The 18,813-nt window shown below is 40.4% G+C and overlaps 1 protein-coding gene across 1 annotated transcript in view; it reads left to right on the forward strand.

The window, feature by feature from the left end:
* mgl (low-density lipoprotein receptor-related protein megalin) overlaps window positions 1–17,079 on the forward strand; it is a 38,365-nt gene extending 21,286 nt beyond the window's left edge. The window contains exons 5-18 of the mRNA XM_069130113.1: window positions 123–377; window positions 737–853; window positions 922–9,120; window positions 9,257–9,824; window positions 9,901–10,144; window positions 10,240–10,847; window positions 11,074–11,366; window positions 11,468–12,223; window positions 12,368–12,622; window positions 12,728–13,234; window positions 13,678–14,054; window positions 14,350–14,948; window positions 15,052–15,151; window positions 15,413–17,079. Of these exons, the coding sequence (XP_068986214.1) occupies window positions 123–377; window positions 737–853; window positions 922–9,120; window positions 9,257–9,824; window positions 9,901–10,144; window positions 10,240–10,847; window positions 11,074–11,366; window positions 11,468–12,223; window positions 12,368–12,622; window positions 12,728–13,234; window positions 13,678–14,054; window positions 14,350–14,948; window positions 15,052–15,151; window positions 15,413–15,688 (13,154 nt within the window). The 3' untranslated portion in view covers window positions 15,689–17,079. The remainder of the gene's footprint in view (window positions 1–122; window positions 378–736; window positions 854–921; window positions 9,121–9,256; window positions 9,825–9,900; window positions 10,145–10,239; window positions 10,848–11,073; window positions 11,367–11,467; window positions 12,224–12,367; window positions 12,623–12,727; window positions 13,235–13,677; window positions 14,055–14,349; window positions 14,949–15,051; window positions 15,152–15,412) is intronic.
* The last annotated feature ends 1,734 nt before the right edge of the window (window positions 17,080–18,813 follow it).

Genomic DNA, 18,813 nt, shown 5'->3' on the forward strand with positions numbered 1-18,813 from the left:
TTTTTCGTGTATAGAGAAAATGTTATGTTTAGAATCTTTTATGAGTAGAAGTTTATTGAAATTAGGGATTTATTATATTCCAAGGGAATCACCGCAGAATTATTAGAGTTTGATACTTTCAGACTTCCAACCTTGTGCAATCAACCAGTTCCGTTGCGCGAATTCACTTTGCATACCAAGATCCTACGTCTGTGACGGTTACAAGGACTGCCACGATGGATCTGATGAAAAGTCCTGTACCACGACCGCCTGTCCTCCAAACAAGTTCGTGTGTCCTAGAGGATCGCCTGACGGCAAACCACTTTGCATAGATCGGTCTCAAATTTGTGATGGGAAGTCTGATTGTGAAGATAAAGCAGACGAAGAAGCTACTTGTTGTAAGTTTTATATATCCTTTATAGGAGTCGTTGGTAATATTTATTAAATATTACGTGAGCTTGTAAATTGGAACACATGGTAATATAGGCAAGAAAAGTCTGGTTATTTGTAATATAATCAATGGAATCAATAAAAAGAATTTCACATGTGCTGCGTTATTCTGTGTAAAACTTATGAGTTACACTGTAATGAGTTTTTGGATAAAAATATCTATTTCCTTTTCTGTTTTAATTGGTACGCTAAAATATGGATCTTCAGATCAGGTATAACTCTACCTCTTCATTGGATTTTTGCTCAACATACTAAAGATTTAATTGAAAATGGAGACTCCATAACTGTTTTCTTTCTTTGTTTACAGCATCAGTTATATGCACTTCATTATTGTGTCGATACAAATGTCGAGCATCTCCCACAGGAGGAGTCTGCTATTGTCCTCCAGGCTGGGTTCTCGCGAATGATTCAACGACTTGCATAGGTACATCAATATCTTTCTGTAAATGAACAAGAAAGTTAGACAAGCTTCTTATTACCATTTCACTGTAGATCGTGACGAGTGTTCGGAGTGGGGCTTCTGTGAGCAATTATGCCAGAACACAGAAGGTTCCTACACCTGCAGTTGTGCTCCAGGCTTCACGTTGCAGGCACGCAACAAGTGTCGAGCCCAGCAACATCCTGGCGTGAAACTGGAACTGTTAGTTGCTCAAGAAAGAGCAGTTTGGAGAATGTCTTCTAGTGCTGAAGATAGAACTATTGTCGTCAACACAACTGGAGCTAGCGGAGTGGATTACTTCTATTCCAGGGACTTACTCTTTTGGAGCGATGTGAAGACCAAGAAAGTGCATTCAGAACCCTTAAATGGGGAAGGTTCCAGCTCCAGAGTTGCTATATACTTGACGAGTTCATGGGGACCAGTCGCCATCGCGGTGGATTGGATAGGAGAGAAATTATACGTAGTAGATTCTGTAGTCCAAAAGATTGATGTTCTGGAGTTAGATGGAAGATTTCATGGAATCGCACTAAGTTCCAATCTGACTAATCCAGCGGATATTGGTCTGGACCCCACAGTAGGTCTGATGTTCATAGCAGACAACAAACAAGTTCTAAGGGCAAACATGGACGGAACCGCAGATTTCCCAATCGTCTTCGAGGCAGCGTACAAAGTATCCGGCATTGCCGTGGATGTAATTGCTCGAAGAATCTTCTGGTGTGATTCTCAACTTGATTATATCGAGACTGCCGATTATTTTGGAAGAAACAGAGTGATGGTGCTTAGGGGGCAACAGACACCGTCTCCAACGAGACTGACTCTCTTTGAGAATAAAATTTACTGGACAGATGGCACGAAGCAAGCTATCATGAGCGTAGACAAAACAGATAGTGATACTATTCACACTGTCTACAAAATGAGGGATGCAAAGGCCATAAAGGCTCTGCATCCTCTGACTCAGCCAACGGTTTCCAATCCTTGCGGGAATAACAATGGTGGCTGTCAACATATGTGTATAGTAACTGCGGCTAGCGATCAAGAAAACAGGTTAGGCTACCGATGCGCTTGTGATATAGGCTGGAGATTATCCAGTGATCAGAGGAATTGTAATTTGGTCCAGGAGTTCTTAATGTACTCACAGCAAAGATTCATTAAAGGCAGAGTTTTGGATCCTGTAATGGAAGGATTCAGTGATGCTATTTCGCCTGTGGTTTCTAGGAGAGCCAGATTCGTTGGTCTCGACTATGACGCGCATGATCAGTACATCTATTACAGTGACGTTTTGCAAGATGTGATTTATCGAGTTCGCCAAAGTGGTACAGGCCGGGATGTTGTGTTAGCTAGTCAGAACGAAGGTGTGGAAGGTTTAGCAGTTGATTGGGCTGCCAAGAATCTGTACTATATCGATTCCAGAAAAGGAACACTGAATGTCTTGAGCACCAGGAACGTCACTTACCGCAGAACATTGCTAAAGAATTTGAAACGACCGAGGGCTATTGTTATTCATCCTAACCAGGGATATATCTTCTTCTCTGAGTGGGATAGACCTGCGAACATCAGCAGAGCTTATACCGATGGTTCCAACTTAGTGGTTTTCAAAAATTTAACCTTGGGCTGGCCCAATGGCTTGGCCATTGATTTCGCGAAAGACAGATTATACTGGTGCGATGCTCTTCTAGATCACGTGCAACATTCCAATCTGAATGGTACTGATGTGCAGACAGTTAACTCTAGACTGATCAGACATCCCTTCTCCATGGCTATTCATGAACAGTGGATGTACATTACCGACTGGCGATTGGATGCCATTATTCGACTTCATAAGGAAACTGGGGAGCAAGAGACTATTCTCGTACGTCAACCTGAAACAAACAGGCTTTATGGAGTAAAAGTTTACAGTCGTGACATTCAGACTTCTCTACCGGATCACCCTTGTTCTGTCGATAATGGGGGATGTGAAAAATTGTGCTTCGCTATTCCCCAAAACAATACCAACAGATACGGAACTGCTAGGTTAACCAGAGTCTGTGGCTGCCCTTACGGTGAACGTATTCAAGCGAATGGCAAGACCTGTGCACCTGATCCGGAAGCTGAACCACCTCTAGAAGCCTGTCCTAATACTTGGGACTTCACCTGCGCTAACCAAAGGTGCGTGGCACACGCCTGGGTCTGTGATGGTGAGAACGACTGTCTGGACAACAGCGACGAGCGAAATTGCACCAAACCGACCTGTGCTCCTAACGAATTCCAATGCAAATCGGGTAAATGTGTTCCCATGAGCTTCCGTTGCGATGCTGAGAACGATTGTGGAGATTACAGTGATGAAGCTGATTGTCCAAATGTAACTTGCGGTGCTAATCAATTCGCCTGTGATAACAATAGATGCATACCCAATACCTGGAAGTGTGACTCTGAAAATGATTGCGGAGACAGTTCTGATGAGGGAGAATTCTGTGTGGCGAAGACTTGTTCCTACTTCCAGTTCACATGTCCAAGATCGGGACATTGCATTCCACGATCTTGGGTCTGTGATGGTGACAATGACTGTTTCGACCAGCAAGATGAGGTGGATTGCCCACCAGTCACTTGTTTGAGTACTCAGTTCACGTGTGCTGACCAAAAGATGTGTGTTCTTGACTCTTACAAATGTGATGGCATATCGGATTGCAACGACGGTAGTGACGAAGTAGGTTGTCCATCCCTAGCACCGGATCAATGTAACACTGACAAACAATTCCAGTGTGTTAGCTCAGCGATTTGCATTCCAAGAAGCTGGTACTGTGACGGGACTGCAGATTGTCCAGATGGATCTGACGAGCCGGCCTCTTGCGGCCAGGTTGGCTGTCAGCCAGGTTTTTTCAAGTGTCGCAACGAGAAATGTGTGTTCAAGGCGTATATCTGTGATGGCAAAGACGACTGTGGCGATGGATCTGACGAAGACACTGAATTGCATGCTTGCACTGCGCCTGAATTTAAATGCGACTCGCAGCAATGGAAATGTCCGAACGTGACTGATAGATGCGTGAATATAAGCAGCGTCTGTGATGGCAAGTTTGACTGCCCTAATGGCGCGGATGAGGGACCAGCATGCGATTTCGAGGAGTGCAGAGGGGCTTACTGTAGCTACCATTGCATCCAGACACCTCTTGGAAAACAATGCACGTGTCCTCCAGGACAAGAGCTTGGCAAGGATGGCTATGATTGCCAGGATGTAAACGAATGTGAGCCTCCAGGACGCTGCTCTCAAACCTGCGTTAACATTAAACGTGGCTACTATTGTGGCTGTGTTGACGGATATACTTTAGAGAAAGATAAGCATACTTGTAAGGCGTTCAATCGCAGTGCTGCATTCCTGATCATATCTAACAGGCATACTATTCTTGTGGCTGATCTACAAGAGCAAGCATTAGAAAGAGTGCCGATCAACGTGGAGAACGTTGTTGCAACTGCTAGTAATATGCACACAGGTACCATCTTCTGGTCAGACATGAAACTAAAGAAAATATCTAGATTGGACAGAAATAGCGATCCTGTGGATGTGATTTCAACCGGGTTGGATCTGGTGGAAGGTCTTGCATATGATTGGATAGGTCAGAACCTATATTGGTTGGATTCTAAATTGAACACCATTGAAGTAGTCAAGGAAACAGGTACAAATAGAATGATATTAGTAAAAGAAAACATTACTCAACCCAGAGGTATGTGCCTGGATCCTAGTCCTGGAGCAAGATGGCTCTTCTGGACAGACTGGGGAGAAAATCCTCGAATTGAAAGAATTGGTATGGATGGTACCAATAGATCAACCATTATTAATACCAAAATTTATTGGCCAAATGGTCTTGCTTTGGATATAGCAAACAAACGAATATATTTTGCTGACAGTAAGTTTGATTTCATCGACACTTGTCTTTATGATGGAACTAAAAGGATTCAAGTACTGGCTGGGTCCCATTATCTGTTGCATCCTCATTCTTTAACCTTATTCGAGGATACCATGTATTGGACAGATAGACAGTTGAACAGGGTATTATCAGCTCACAAGTTCTATGGTGTGAACCAAACAGTAGTATCTCACCTGATATCTCAGCCTTTGTCGATACATGTAAATCATCCTGCTCTGCAGCCCATCACTCCGAATCCTTGCGCAAACGCCACCTGTGCTCACTTATGTCTGTTATCTCCAACTAACCCGCAAGGATACACGTGTAAATGCCAAGTTGGATTCAAGTTACAGTACAATGGACAGTGCACAGAAGAGGAAATGCCTTATTTGATGGTCCTACGAGGTTCTCAAATTGTAGACGTCTCCCTGATACCAGGAAGCACTAAGACTGGTTACATAACTCCTGTTGTTGGAGTCGAAGGAGGTAAATTTATAGACTACGACAGAAAGGAAAGAATGATATATTGGTTACAAACTAAGGATGACGATGATGAGAATGGTACTATTTACACAACTCCTTATAATGGTGGCAACAGAACAGAGTTCCCCAATCCTACTGGCGAGAGTGGTATCGTTGGAGCGCCATCTGCGATGGCGTTCGATTGGTTAGGAAGAAATTTGTTCATCGGAAACAAATATGCTTCCAATATAGAGGCCATAAAAGTAGATGGTAAGATCAGGTATAGAACGATAGTACTGGTCAATGATGGCAATAAGACGTCTGTAGCGAAGCCAAAGGCTATGTGCGTTGACCCTCTTGAAGGACACATATTCTGGGTAGATGATGGCAGCTTTGGTATCCCGATGAAGATCGGAAGGGTAAACATGGACGGTACGAACCCTATCATCTTGGTGGATAATGTAGGAAGACCAGAGGCTATCACGATCGATATACCTAGCAAGACTATCTACTTCAGTTCACTATACCCAGCCAGAATTACGGCAATCTCAACAGATGGACGAAATCTGAGGACCATTGTGTCGGAGAACATAGCATTACCGAAAGCACTTGCTGTTCATGACAATAAGCTATACCTTCTTGATCCTAGTTACGATAAAATAGAAAGAGTAGACCTACCTGGTGGAAGTAATCCTACTACAATAATCGACAACGACTCTGAGTTGAAAACTTTGACAATTTACAAGAAACGCGTCACTGGAGATCATCCATGTTTTATAAGGAATGGCGGCTGTGAACAGATCTGTCTTCCAGCTTCTGGAGGCACCAGGGTCTGTGCTTGTGGCATGGAGTACCGTAAAGTCAACGACACTTCCTGTGAACCCTTCAAGAGCTTCGCAGTGGTTACCCAACTGGATGTCGCCAGAGGATACAGTCTGAAAGACGCGAAGGAAGCAATGGTACCAATCGCTGGAGTGGGTCACCATATCCTCCATGTAGATGTCTACAGTGCTGGCAATTGGATTTACTGGGTAGAATTCAATCGTGGAATGTGGAATGGAATATTCCGCGTTAGACCAAATGGCACTGAGCTGCAGCACATTGTGAAACAAGGAATAGGTTCAAATGGCATTAGAGGTCTCGCTATTGACTGGGTAGCTGGTAATATGTATTTCACCAATGTGTTTCCCCATGACAATTATGTAGAGGTTTGCAAGCTAGATGGTAGCAACAGGAAAGTGTTGGTAAAGAAGACCACAGATTCCCCTAGGGAATTAGCTGTGAATCCCATTAAAAAGTATCTCTATTGGATAGACTATGGGCAGTACCCACGATTAGGTAAGGCTTATTTAGATGGAAGCAACTGGACACCTATAGTTACTTCTGGTATCAGTACTCCACGTGACATAACAATCGATCCTGATACACACGATGTCTATTGGGTAGACTCTAAACAAGACACCATACAGAAAGTTTCTTACACCGGAGGAAGTCGTCAAATTATCAGGCGAAACTTACCCAATCCCATGGGTGTAGCCATTTATGGCGACTATGTCTATTGGGTGGATAGAAATCTAGCCACAGTGTTCAAGGCTAGCAAACAAAGTGACTTTAGTATGCCAACGATTGTGAGATCGAATCTTCCCAAATTGAGAGACATTGTCATGTTCGATCAAAAAAGTCAACCACCAGATCCAATGAATCCCTGTTCGTCAGAGGGAAACGCAGACTGTGCGCAACTCTGCTTTGCTATGCCTAAAGAAAGTGCAGTTCCTTTTAAGTGTGAATGTGCGGTTGGTAAACTAGCGGCGGATGGTAAGAACTGCGAGAACATGGAGGAATATCTGGTGTTCGCTACGAGGACAGAAATTAGAGCCATTGGTCTAGACCCACAGAATACTAGCGTACCATTTAACTCGATTGGAAATCTGACCAACGTAGTGGGCGTGGACTTTGACTATCGGGACAAGAAGCTATTGTTTACCCAGATCAGGCCTTGGGCCAAGATAGCTTGGATGCAGGCAGATAATCCTTCCTCCTCTGAGATTCACACGTTGATCAGCAAAGGAATCAATCCTGAGGGCATTTCTTATGACTGGACGCAAAAGAAAGTTTATTGGACAGACTCTTCCAACAATAGTATATACGCAATGGATCTGGATGGGTCGAATCTTGTGATGATTGCCAGAGTGGATAGACCTAGAGCCATAGTAGTCGATCCTTGTAATGGATCTTTGTACTTTACTGACTGGGGTCGCTTTGGAACATCTGGGAAAATTTTCAGGACCACCATGGCAGGTTCTTTGAAGAAAGCTATCATAGATAAAGATCTTTCTCAACCCAGTGGCTTGGCAATCGATTATGAAGATCGTATGCTCTATTGGACTGATGCAGTTAGGGAGAAGATAGAACGCTCAGAGTTGGATGGAAATAATCGTCAGATCTTGGTCTCCGCTACGATATACCCATTTGCTATAACAGTCTTCGGAGAGTACATTTTCTGGACGGATCTTCAGCTAAGAGGTGTATATCGGGCTGAGAAACACACTGGAGCGAATAAGGTAGAATTGGTGAAACGTTTGGAGGATTCGCCTAGAGACTTGCATATCTACTCAGCAGCTAGGCAGCAGTGCAAGGTAAATCCTTGTAATATTTCAAACGGTGGCTGTGATCAATCTTGTCATCCAGGAATAAACGGCTCAGCAGAGTGTAAGTGTGACGACAACAGTAGACTGGTGAACGAGGACAGAATGTGTGTTCCTAAGAACGTAACCTGTGACTCCAGCAAGTTTGCCTGTAGAAATGGCCGCTGCATTTCAAGAATGTGGGCGTGTGATGGTGACGACGACTGTGGTGATGGTTCTGACGAGGATACCAACTATTGTTCTTATCATTCGTGCAGTCCCAATGAGTTCAGGTGTAACAATGGCAGGTGCATCTTCAGAACTTGGAAATGTGACCATGAGAATGACTGTCGCGATGGTAGCGATGAGGAGGGCTGTGTGTATCCTCCTTGCGCTCCTGGAGAATTCACTTGCGCCAACTATCGTTGTATCCCACAATCACAGGTCTGCAATGGCGTTAACGACTGTAAGGACAACGTCACTTCGGATGAGACCCATGAACGCTGTCCTAGGAATACCACGTGTCCTCCTAACCACCTGAAATGTGAGAAAACTAATATATGTGTGGAGCCGTATTGGCTTTGCGATGGGGATAACGATTGTGGGGATAACAGCGATGAAAATCCACTGCACTGTGCTCAGAGAACTTGTCCCCAAAGCTCCTTCAGGTGTCCCAACCATAGATGCATTCCAGCTACTTGGTACTGTGATGGAGACGATGATTGTCTGGATGGCAGTGATGAACCACCTGGTTATTGTCAATCAGAAGGCAGAACCTGCTTTGGAGATCTGTTCACTTGTGATAATGGCAATTGTATACCTAGAATCTACATCTGTGATGGGGATAATGATTGTTTAGATAGATCTGATGAGGATGAACGTCACCAATGCAATGAGAGAAAGTGTGATGAGGAGACTGAATTTACCTGTACTGCGAATAAGCTGTGGAACAGGGCACAGTGTATCCCAAAGAAATGGCTGTGTGATGGGGACCCAGATTGTGTAGATGGAGCTGATGAAAATGTGACCTTGCACCACTGTCCCACTCCAACACCTTGTGCTGACAATCAATTCACATGTGACAATGGTCGTTGCTTGAATAAGAATTGGTTGTGTGATCATGACAATGACTGTGGTGATGGTAGCGATGAAGGAAAGTTCTGTAACTCCAGATACAAGCCTTGCACTAGCCAGGAGTTCACTTGTCATAACTTTAAGTGTATCAGGAAGCAGTTTCATTGCGATGGTCAGGACGATTGTGGTGATCATTCTGACGAAGATGGATGTCGTAAGTGATATAATATTATCGTGTAGTTCTTAAAATAAGATTTCACTTTAAGAAATAAATTAACCTAAGAAGATACGTTGAATTTATTTACAAAATGTTTAATGACGTATTAAATTATTTCTTCTTCCATTTATAGCACCAAAGGTGAAAAACATGGCCTGTCCAAACCCAAAGGACTTCATGTGTGCAAATGGGAACTGTATCGACATGCAATTAGTCTGCAATAAGGAACCCGATTGTGCAGACGAGAGTGACGAACCTGCTCACTGTAACATAGATGAATGTGCTGTTGTGGAAATGAATCAATGTGCTCACAAATGTATTGACACGCCAACGAGTTACTATTGTGAATGTAATCCAGGTTACCGACTCTTGGAAGACGGAAAAGCCTGTGAAGATATAGACGAATGTATGGAGACACCACAAGTGTGTAGCCAGCAGTGTCAAAATACACCAGGGAGCTTTTACTGCAAGTGTAATCATTATTGGTACGAACGTGCTGCTGACGAGCATACTTGCAAGAGAAGAGACAACATCATACCTTGGATTGTTTTCACAAACAAGTATTATGTTAGAAATATGTCTATTGATGCTTCCAACTATAGCCTGATGCATCAAGATCTTATCAATGTTGTTGCTCTGGATGCTGATTACGCTGAACAAATGCTCTACTTCTGTGATGTTACTGCTAAAACAATTTTCAGGTAAATTCACGAAGCTATATTATTTAAAAAGTGATCAGAATAATTCTCTAATCTTTTTATGTGATATTTTTTGCAGAGCACCTATTGCAGGAGGAGAGAAAGAAGCAATCATTAGACACGATAGTCTTGGTTTGGAAGGAATAGCAATTGACTGGGTAGGCAAGAAACTGTACTGGCTTGACCGCCACGCTAAACACTTGGATGTTGCTGAGCTTAATGGTACCAACAGAAAGACTCTGTTAACTGGCATAGCTGACCCACGTGCTATTGTTGTTCATCCTGGCACAGGATACCTGTACTTCACTTCATGGCACCTTCAGGTGATTTTCATTAATTTTAAATCAGTTTCAATTACAAAATATGAATGAAGCCTATGAAATATTACACTCAACAAAATAATTCCTCTAATTTTAAGGCTTACATAGGCAAAATGGGAATGGATGGCAGTAACTTCACAAGAATTCTCACTTGGGAGGATGATATAGCTTGGCCTAATGCTCTGACCATCGATTACTTCACCGATAGAATCTTCTACGCAGATGCTCATCTAGATTACATTGCATTTGCTGACTTAGAAGGTCATAATAGGCGGAAAGTTCTTTCCGGGTCTGCAGTACCTCATGTCTTTGCCATTACTGTATTCGATGATTTCATCTTCTGGACTGACTGGAATCTAAAGGCAATCAGCAGAGCAGACAAATTTTCCGGAGCTAATTTGCGAGTCCTTAGAAATACTACTCACAGACCATACGATATCCACGCGTACCACCCTCTGAGACAACTGCCTTATAACAATCCTTGCAGTGAGAATAATGGTGGTTGCTCTCACTTGTGTCTAATTTCACCACCCGCAAGTTCCTATCTATTAGAAGGATATGGTCAACCTGGTGTCACGTCATACAAATGCAATTGTCCGAATCAATTCATCTTAAACAAAGATGGAAAGACATGTCGAGCTAATTGCACTGCTGGTCAGCACAGATGTGGTCCTCCGGATGAAAAATGCATTCCGTGGTATTGGATGTGAGTATGAAATACATCTAGTAGTCTTATTTTAAGCATATATCAAAATTAATTGTTAATTAACTATAGTTTCTGTTCCCAAGTAAAAAATACGAAAGAACGAAATAGATTTAAAGAATTATTTTTCTATGATTTTATGGCAAACATTTGGCAATTTAGACATATACTATTATATTTGGAAACATTATGCATTCATGGATTAACGACAAAGTTAATTATTTTAAAGGTGTGACGGTGAAAAGGATTGCAAAGATGGTTCAGATGAACCCACCAGTTGTGTAGCACGAGTGTGTCGACCCAGCGTTTTCCAGTGCGCAAATGGCAACTGTAGACCCAGTGTAGCTGTCTGTGACGGTGCTGACGACTGTGGAGATAAGAGTGATGAAGCCAACTGTAACTTAGAATGTGGCGAGTTGGAATTCAAGTGCAAATCCAATGGTCGTTGCATTCACGAGTCTTGGAAGTGCGATGGGGATGCTGATTGCAAGGATGGCAGTGACGAAGACCCCGCTATTTGTCGTAAGTCTTCTTCTCCAAATGCCATTATAACCAGTTATAACTAACTATATATATCACATGGAGGTTATTAAATACTCAATACTTTTGTCTTACCATTGCAGATAATCGACCGTGCGATCCAAGCACAGAATTCACTTGCAAGAATGGCAGATGTATTCAGAAAGTATGGATGTGCGATTCTGACAATGACTGTGGCGACGATAGCGACGAGCCAGCCTACATGTGTCGTCAAAAAAATTGCACCACCGGTTGGCAGCGTTGTCCAGGTCATGCCAATTATCGCTGTATACCTAAATGGCTGTTCTGTGATGGCAAAGATGATTGTCGCGATGGTTCCGACGAGCTTCCCGAGAATTGTCCCAAGTGTGACCCTGAAATGGACTTCAAATGCACCAATAATAGGTGTGTGCCTAAACAATGGCTCTGCGATTTCGCTGATGATTGTGGGGATGGCAGTGATGAAGCTGAAGCCATGTGCAAAGATCGCTATAGAGAATGTTCAGAATCTGAGTTCAAGTGTGACAATGGCAAGTGCATCGCCTCCAGGTGGAGATGCGATTCTGAAGACGATTGTGGCGATAACAGTGACGAGAATGGCTGTCAAGAATTCGTGTGCAAAGGAGATACATTCCAGTGTGCAAGTGGCCACTGCATCGCATCGTATCTAAGATGTGATGGCACACGTGATTGTAGAGACATGAGCGACGAGATTGGTTGTCCGCCAAAGTATCCAGGAGGAAGATACTGCCCACAAACAAGATTTCAGTGTGATAACAATCTTTGTGTCTATCTTACTGATATATGTGATGGAAGCGATGATTGTGGTGACGGTTCTGATGAAAATGCTAGCATGTGTGGTACGATTTTTATTTCCTTCGTCTTTTATATCTATGATGTTTAAAGTACCCTACCTTTGAACTTCTAATAAACAATCAGGATGATGTACCTTCATAAACATAATCATAGAATTCAGTTTAATCGTGTTACTTCATATTTTACAGCAAACTTCAAATGCGACACAACTAGGAGATTCCAATGCGCCAATCATAAGTGCATCACTAAATATCAATTGTGTGATGGCATTGACAATTGTGGTGATGGTTCTGACGAGAACAATATGACCATGTGCGCATCCAGAGTCCGTCCATGTGATGCCATAACAGAGTATACTTGTGCCAATAAAAAATGCATCGATCGGTCGAAGCTTTGTGACTTTGCCGACGACTGCGGAGATTCCTCTGACGAACTTGGTTGTCGTAAGTCTAAAAATTTCGTTAACATTATGTTTGTGTTATTATGTTATCTAAATTGCAAGTTTAAAAATGTTATTAATACCAAATATTCATTTATTTCTTTCATAGATCACAATAAACCCTGTTTGGAAAGCAATAAAGGCGGCTGTTCTCATTATTGTCACAACATCACTGATGCAGGATACATCTGTGCCTGCTACCCCGGTTACATAATCGCGCAAGATGACCGGAAGCATTGTGAAGATATCGACGAATGTGCTACTGGCCAGCACCAGTGCTCTCAGCTCTGCACTAATCTAAATGGCACTTATTCCTGCTCCTGCAGGCAAGGATTTGAACTGTCTGACAATCGCAGTGGCGTCTGTAAAGCTCTAGATACTGATATGATGATCCTGTTTGCTAATGGTCCTGGAATTAGAGCTTACGATCCTCATAACAAAGAGGAAATTGATGTTATTGCCAATGAAAAGAGGGTACAGGCTCTGGACTTCGATCCGAAGTCGGAGTATGTGTTCTGGATCGATGGTTATGATAATTCCATTAAGAGGTCGTACATGGTGAACGCTAAAGGTGGACAAGTGAAGATTGGATACGCCCAGGATCTCAATATAAAGAGTAATTTCTTTGCTTATAATTTTACGCTGTTATATTAAGATATATTCTACTGTCAATACTTACACACTTTCAATACGTTATTTATTATTATATATGTAGTATCGTGAGTGCTTAGGGTGTAGATGTCGCTGCTGGGTACGGCCGCTTTTCTTCCCATTTTTTTTTTTTTTTTTTTTTTTTTTGTATCGTGGAAGAAAAATCGGACTCCGGTCGCCGGGATTCGAACCCGGGTTCCGAACGTTCGCAACCTAAGGCGCTAACCACTGCGCTGCCGTCGTCCGACACTAGTTAGTGTCGAGTGATGGTATTTGCTATCGAGTACCACCACAGGCCTTTTTTCCACGATACTACATATATATGGTACTATAGTGCATATATTGGTATTGCAGTCGTATAGATATACTATACAATCAATTTAAAATATACTATTATCTTTATTGAAGGCGAGTCAGGGCTGACAAGTTTGGCTGTAGACTGGATTTCCGGCAATCTCTACTGGACAGAAATCGATTCCTCAGGGGCAACATTATTCGGAAGAGTGATGGTCTCAAAGGCAGATGGTAGATACCGTCGAAGTTTGATAACAGTCGGTCTAGAAATACCAACCTCTATCGTAGTAGACCCAGAACTAGGTCGAGCCATTTGGGCAGACGTTGGAAGCCAGCCCAAGATCGAAATCGCTTGGATGGACGGCGACAGAAGGAAACAACTGGTCTATGATCGAATTGGACAACCTATTGCACTTACCATTGATTATTCTATGCAGCATGTTCTTTACTGGGCTGACAGCAAGCTTAACACCATTGAATCTATTGAACAGGTAGATTCCAATTGATGCAATTTTTGTAAAGTTTTCTACTCCTTTGCATTTTTATATTTGGTCTTTGAAATATACTGAGCAAAAGAAAATCAGCAAGTCATTATTTTAAATAAAAGAAATGCTAGTTATTGTAAACATAATCATTTGTAATATGTCAATGTAACGTAATATAATACTTGGAATATTTATGTAGCATTGCAGTTAGATACAGCAAAAGGTTTGGAAATTTTCAGGTGACCTAATAGTTAAGTCCAGAATGTTCACTTCATTTCAAGAATTGCCATTTTTTTTTCAGGATGGATCGAACAGAAAAGTTATCCTTAAAGGAGATAGCCTAAGACACCCAGTATCTTTGGATACCTTTGAAAACAATCTGTATTGGGTAACTAGGAGGTCCGCTGAACTGTTCAGACAGGATAAATTTGGCAGAGGCGTACCAGAGCTCATAGTCAAGCCCCTGCCTAATTCAGGAGGAGTTAAGGTGTATCATCAACAGAAATACAACATTTCTTTAAGAAATCCCTGCCACGAGGACCAGTGTACCCATTTATGTGTCCCGATTCCTGGTGGATATCGCTGTCTGTGCTCAGACAGTATTGGTCCATTGCAACAAAGAGAGACGATGAGGTCCAACGAACGTCATTGTGACGCGACTAATGAAAGACCACTTCCTGCACCGAGAATCTGCCTTTGCAGAAACGGTGGAGTATGTCAGGAAGTCGAAGACAAGTTGCAGTGTGATTGTCCAAATCTTTTCCATGGAGAGTTCTGTGAAATTATGTTAGGGGCTAGGTCGAGCAATGCTACTGCAGCCATCGTTATACCCATTGTTGTTTCTGTCTTGGTCCTCCTTGGAGCTGCAGCTGTTATTATGGTGCTGAAGAAACGGCCATTGTAAGTTCTTTTATTCCAAAGTTTCTATCTTTAAAGTCTCTTATTGTAATTCATAACCCATCCCATGCACAAATTATTACGACATCATTGGTAATTTTTACAGTGGTAAACCTGGAGGTCTTGGCAGTTTAACTGGTGCTCAGAGTGTATCCTTCAGGCAAGGAAGCAATGTTGAATTTGGCGTACCTGCTCATGAAAGAATGGTAAATACAATTTTTCATATTGCAACGTGTATTTCAAAAGTGACATAACTCAAATAGATTTTGAAATTATTTGAAAACTGGAAACAGTGGCCAAATCTTTTTGTAATAATTCTTAGCACTTGAAATCCCTCTTTGATAGCTTCGATGTTCTTCTGGCATAAGACTGAATTATATTGGATTATGAAACTTTTGAAAATGTCTTTCACATCTCCATAATTATTAAGTAATTTGTCTTAATAAAAAATCTTATTTATTGGATAGGAACCTCTGGATGTGGAGTACAACCTTGGTGACGTAAGTAACAAGAACAGGGACTTTAGTAACCCCATGTACGACGCAGTGAACACAGAAACAGGCGCTACAAATGGTACCGGCGCTAGTAGTATGTACGAATTGCCAGCTGAGATGAAACCATCTAGCATCCAGCACAAGGATCCACCACAATTGCACCTGAAGAGGAGAGAGCTCGACCCAACACCCATCGACTCGGGGAAAGATACACAACAGTTGGTTGAGGAAGACAAGTCCGAGTGTTAGATAGTTTAACTCTTTGGTGCAGTGACGTAGTTAGAAATTTCAGGTGATTTGGAAAGCAAACAGACTCATTTGAATAACGTAACGGCAAGATAGAATCGATCTAGAGATTTTTAGGAAATTTGACAAGTGTTTGTATGATGTGGCGTATCGATCTATTCACAAATCTGTTGCAATTGTTATTTCTTAGATCTATATAAACACGTTATCGGTTTATTTTGAAGTTTAAAACTAGTAAGAACTAATAATTCTTTTCAAAAATCTAAACAGAGTTCCGAATTGTATTATTGGTATAGGGTTTACTTTTTCAAACTATCCATCAATCTTCACCAGGTGCACATATCATATACATTTATCTTTAATGAAGGCAATTTTTAATGGAGCACAAGACTGAGTATGTACAACACGACTTTTTGCAACGTATATCACTGTAAAATTTTAGAACGGAATGTGACTAAATTACTTGTATCGAACTATAGCGTACTGAACTTATAGCTTATTTACAGTAAAGTTCAAGGAGAAAAAGAAAAGTGCATCTGACTACGCCACTGCTTCTATATAGAAATACTCTCGTATCTGTGGCACTTCTGTCTCAAAAACTTTGTTTATCTGTAAACGAAAATACATTAAAACAGATAAAAATAAAAAATAAGTTGCACGAATCTTCTATAACATAATGAAAAAAAAAGAATTATGTTTTAGCTTTTTATGTATTGAGATTGAAGTGCAACCGGTAACGAGTTTGTGTCCTCTTAGGTGCGATTTGTAAGTCTTGTAAATATGATTATCGCAGAATATTAATATCACGTTGTCCATGTACCATAACGAAAGCAAAACATTCCATATTTTTTCTTCGAAGACAACTCGAGGTGAATTATAACGGGCGCTTAAGGGACTGTACGTTAAAAAAAGAAGACAGGCCTCGACGAGCGTGTCATTTCACAAAATATGCGTTTTCTTCGTAATGATAGGAGAGACGAATCTGTTTTGAAAAAAAAGAGAGAAAAGGTTTTCTCTTTTTCAGCTTTCTCGGCCGCATGTAAGCGTTGTTATATGCGTTTGTACATTTTTCTAGACTATGCGCGGGGAACGTCAGTGTACAGTTTTTCTTCCGTAGCAACTGTGATCGTAAAAATTACAAATTAGGTCCGAGTATGCGAGGTGATCATTTAAATGAACAAAGCGTACCCGTTTTCTGTTGTGCGTCCCCGAACATGAGTGAGAGAGGAATCTTGTATCATTTTGTTTCTTCCTTTTTTGAAAGATTTATTGTTTGGTACAGTAGAATCTCGATTATAGAAAAAACCGAAAGTATTTTGTAAGATTTGTAACTTCAGAATCTCCAGTTTTGTTGTTGTATATTGCGTATCAAATTATAGAGACTGTTAAATCTACATCTTAGTTAGTGACTTTTTCTTCACCAACATTCATCTACCAATTAACAAAACTTTTTTCATCATCAACGTTAAGATTAGTTACGATATTTTTTGCAAATTATAACAGAACAGATTTTTCTTTTATAAATTTACCAATTTATCATGAGTTTTAAATGAAGAAGTGAAAGTTAAATAATGCAAAGTTAGTTGGTTAGGTTAGAAAGTTCTACGGTCTGGCTACTTAATCAAGTTTCTACTGTACGATCATTATCTGTTTTGTTTTTCTCTCTTTTTTTAATGTAATGTAAAACGAACGTTGTACATATGTTTTACAGATCAACGAAGAAAATGAGCGGCACTGACCTTCTTTACAGATTATACATAAAACTATATATAAATAAAGAAATCTATATATATAAATATAAATATTATATATATAAATATATATGTATGTATATGTATGTATGTGCGTATGGGTAAATTAATGCGCATCATCATCAGAAATCGACTTTGTCTCCTGGGCGGGGCTCCAGAATGTTTTAATTATTATTTTTAACTGTATCAGTATTTTCTGTATTTTTGTATCGACCCGATGAAATACGATGATTGTTAATATATATATATATATATATATATATATTGTTCGAGCAATTAAACAGGTACCGTCCAAGAATAAACATTGAATTATACCACTGTGCATTCCTTTTATCTATAGGTAGGTTTCATTAAAACGATAAAATAGGGAACAATAAAGAATAATGTTCTTTATAATGAAAACAATATAATATATTCCATGTTACAGATAATTTAATAAAAGTACAAAAACTAATATTAATCTTAATCTAATTATGGAATTAATATATAATTAAGAAGAAGATAATAGTATCTTTGCTACAAAAGATACAATGATTAAAGTATACAAAAATATGAAATACTTTTAGTTAAAACAATACAGTAATTTGTGAGCGTATCATTTATTTTTCTAAAGTAAAAAAGACATTAGTCACAATTTTGTATTTAATTGAAATGGAATCAATTTATGCAGCTCTGAAATGCAACATAAAAAGATCGAGTACATTATTTTCTATAATTATATTATGTATCAGTCTTGACTATCTAAAGTATAATTAATCCAATAAAAAATCACAATTAAAGAAATTTGTTCTGTTAATCGATATATGAGATATTTTTTAAATGATTTCGCATTCATAATAAATATAATACATTCTTCTATATTCTCATATTTACATTGCATTTATAATCGTAAAATTAATATTTGTAAGTGAATAATAGGTACGATTTAGGGGAGAGCAAAAATTCTTTGCATTTCTTGAAGTTAATTTCTGTTCCCCACAGTACTCTGAAGGATGGATAACGTCCACTGCCCAGTAACTTTATCGACTGTATATAAGTCCCTGTATGTGGGGATTAAGAATTCACTTACAGTAGTCCCTGCTTGTCGTAAGAGGTGACTAAAAGGATTGTGCAAGGACGTTTAGTAGAAATCCGCACCCCACTATCATATAAATAAATCTCGATACTCATATATTAAAGCTTAATGAAGACCGTCCGAAAATTGAGTCATGACTAGTTACAAAAAATCGACATGGAGGGACAAGAAAGTTATCATTCTACCCATGCGCGACATGTTATGAATGTCTCAGACAGAGACAGAGACAGTTTACTCATCTCTGTCTATCTGTCTCGAATTTTGGTGCCTTCCCACAACAAGTCACGACTCAATCTTTGGAC

The sequence above is a fragment of the Bombus flavifrons genome, chromosome 16 (genome assembly GCF_040668555.2).
Source record: "Bombus flavifrons isolate JBK064 chromosome 16, iyBomFlav1_principal, whole genome shotgun sequence".
Lineage (NCBI taxonomy): Eukaryota > Metazoa > Arthropoda > Insecta > Hymenoptera > Apidae > Bombus > Bombus flavifrons.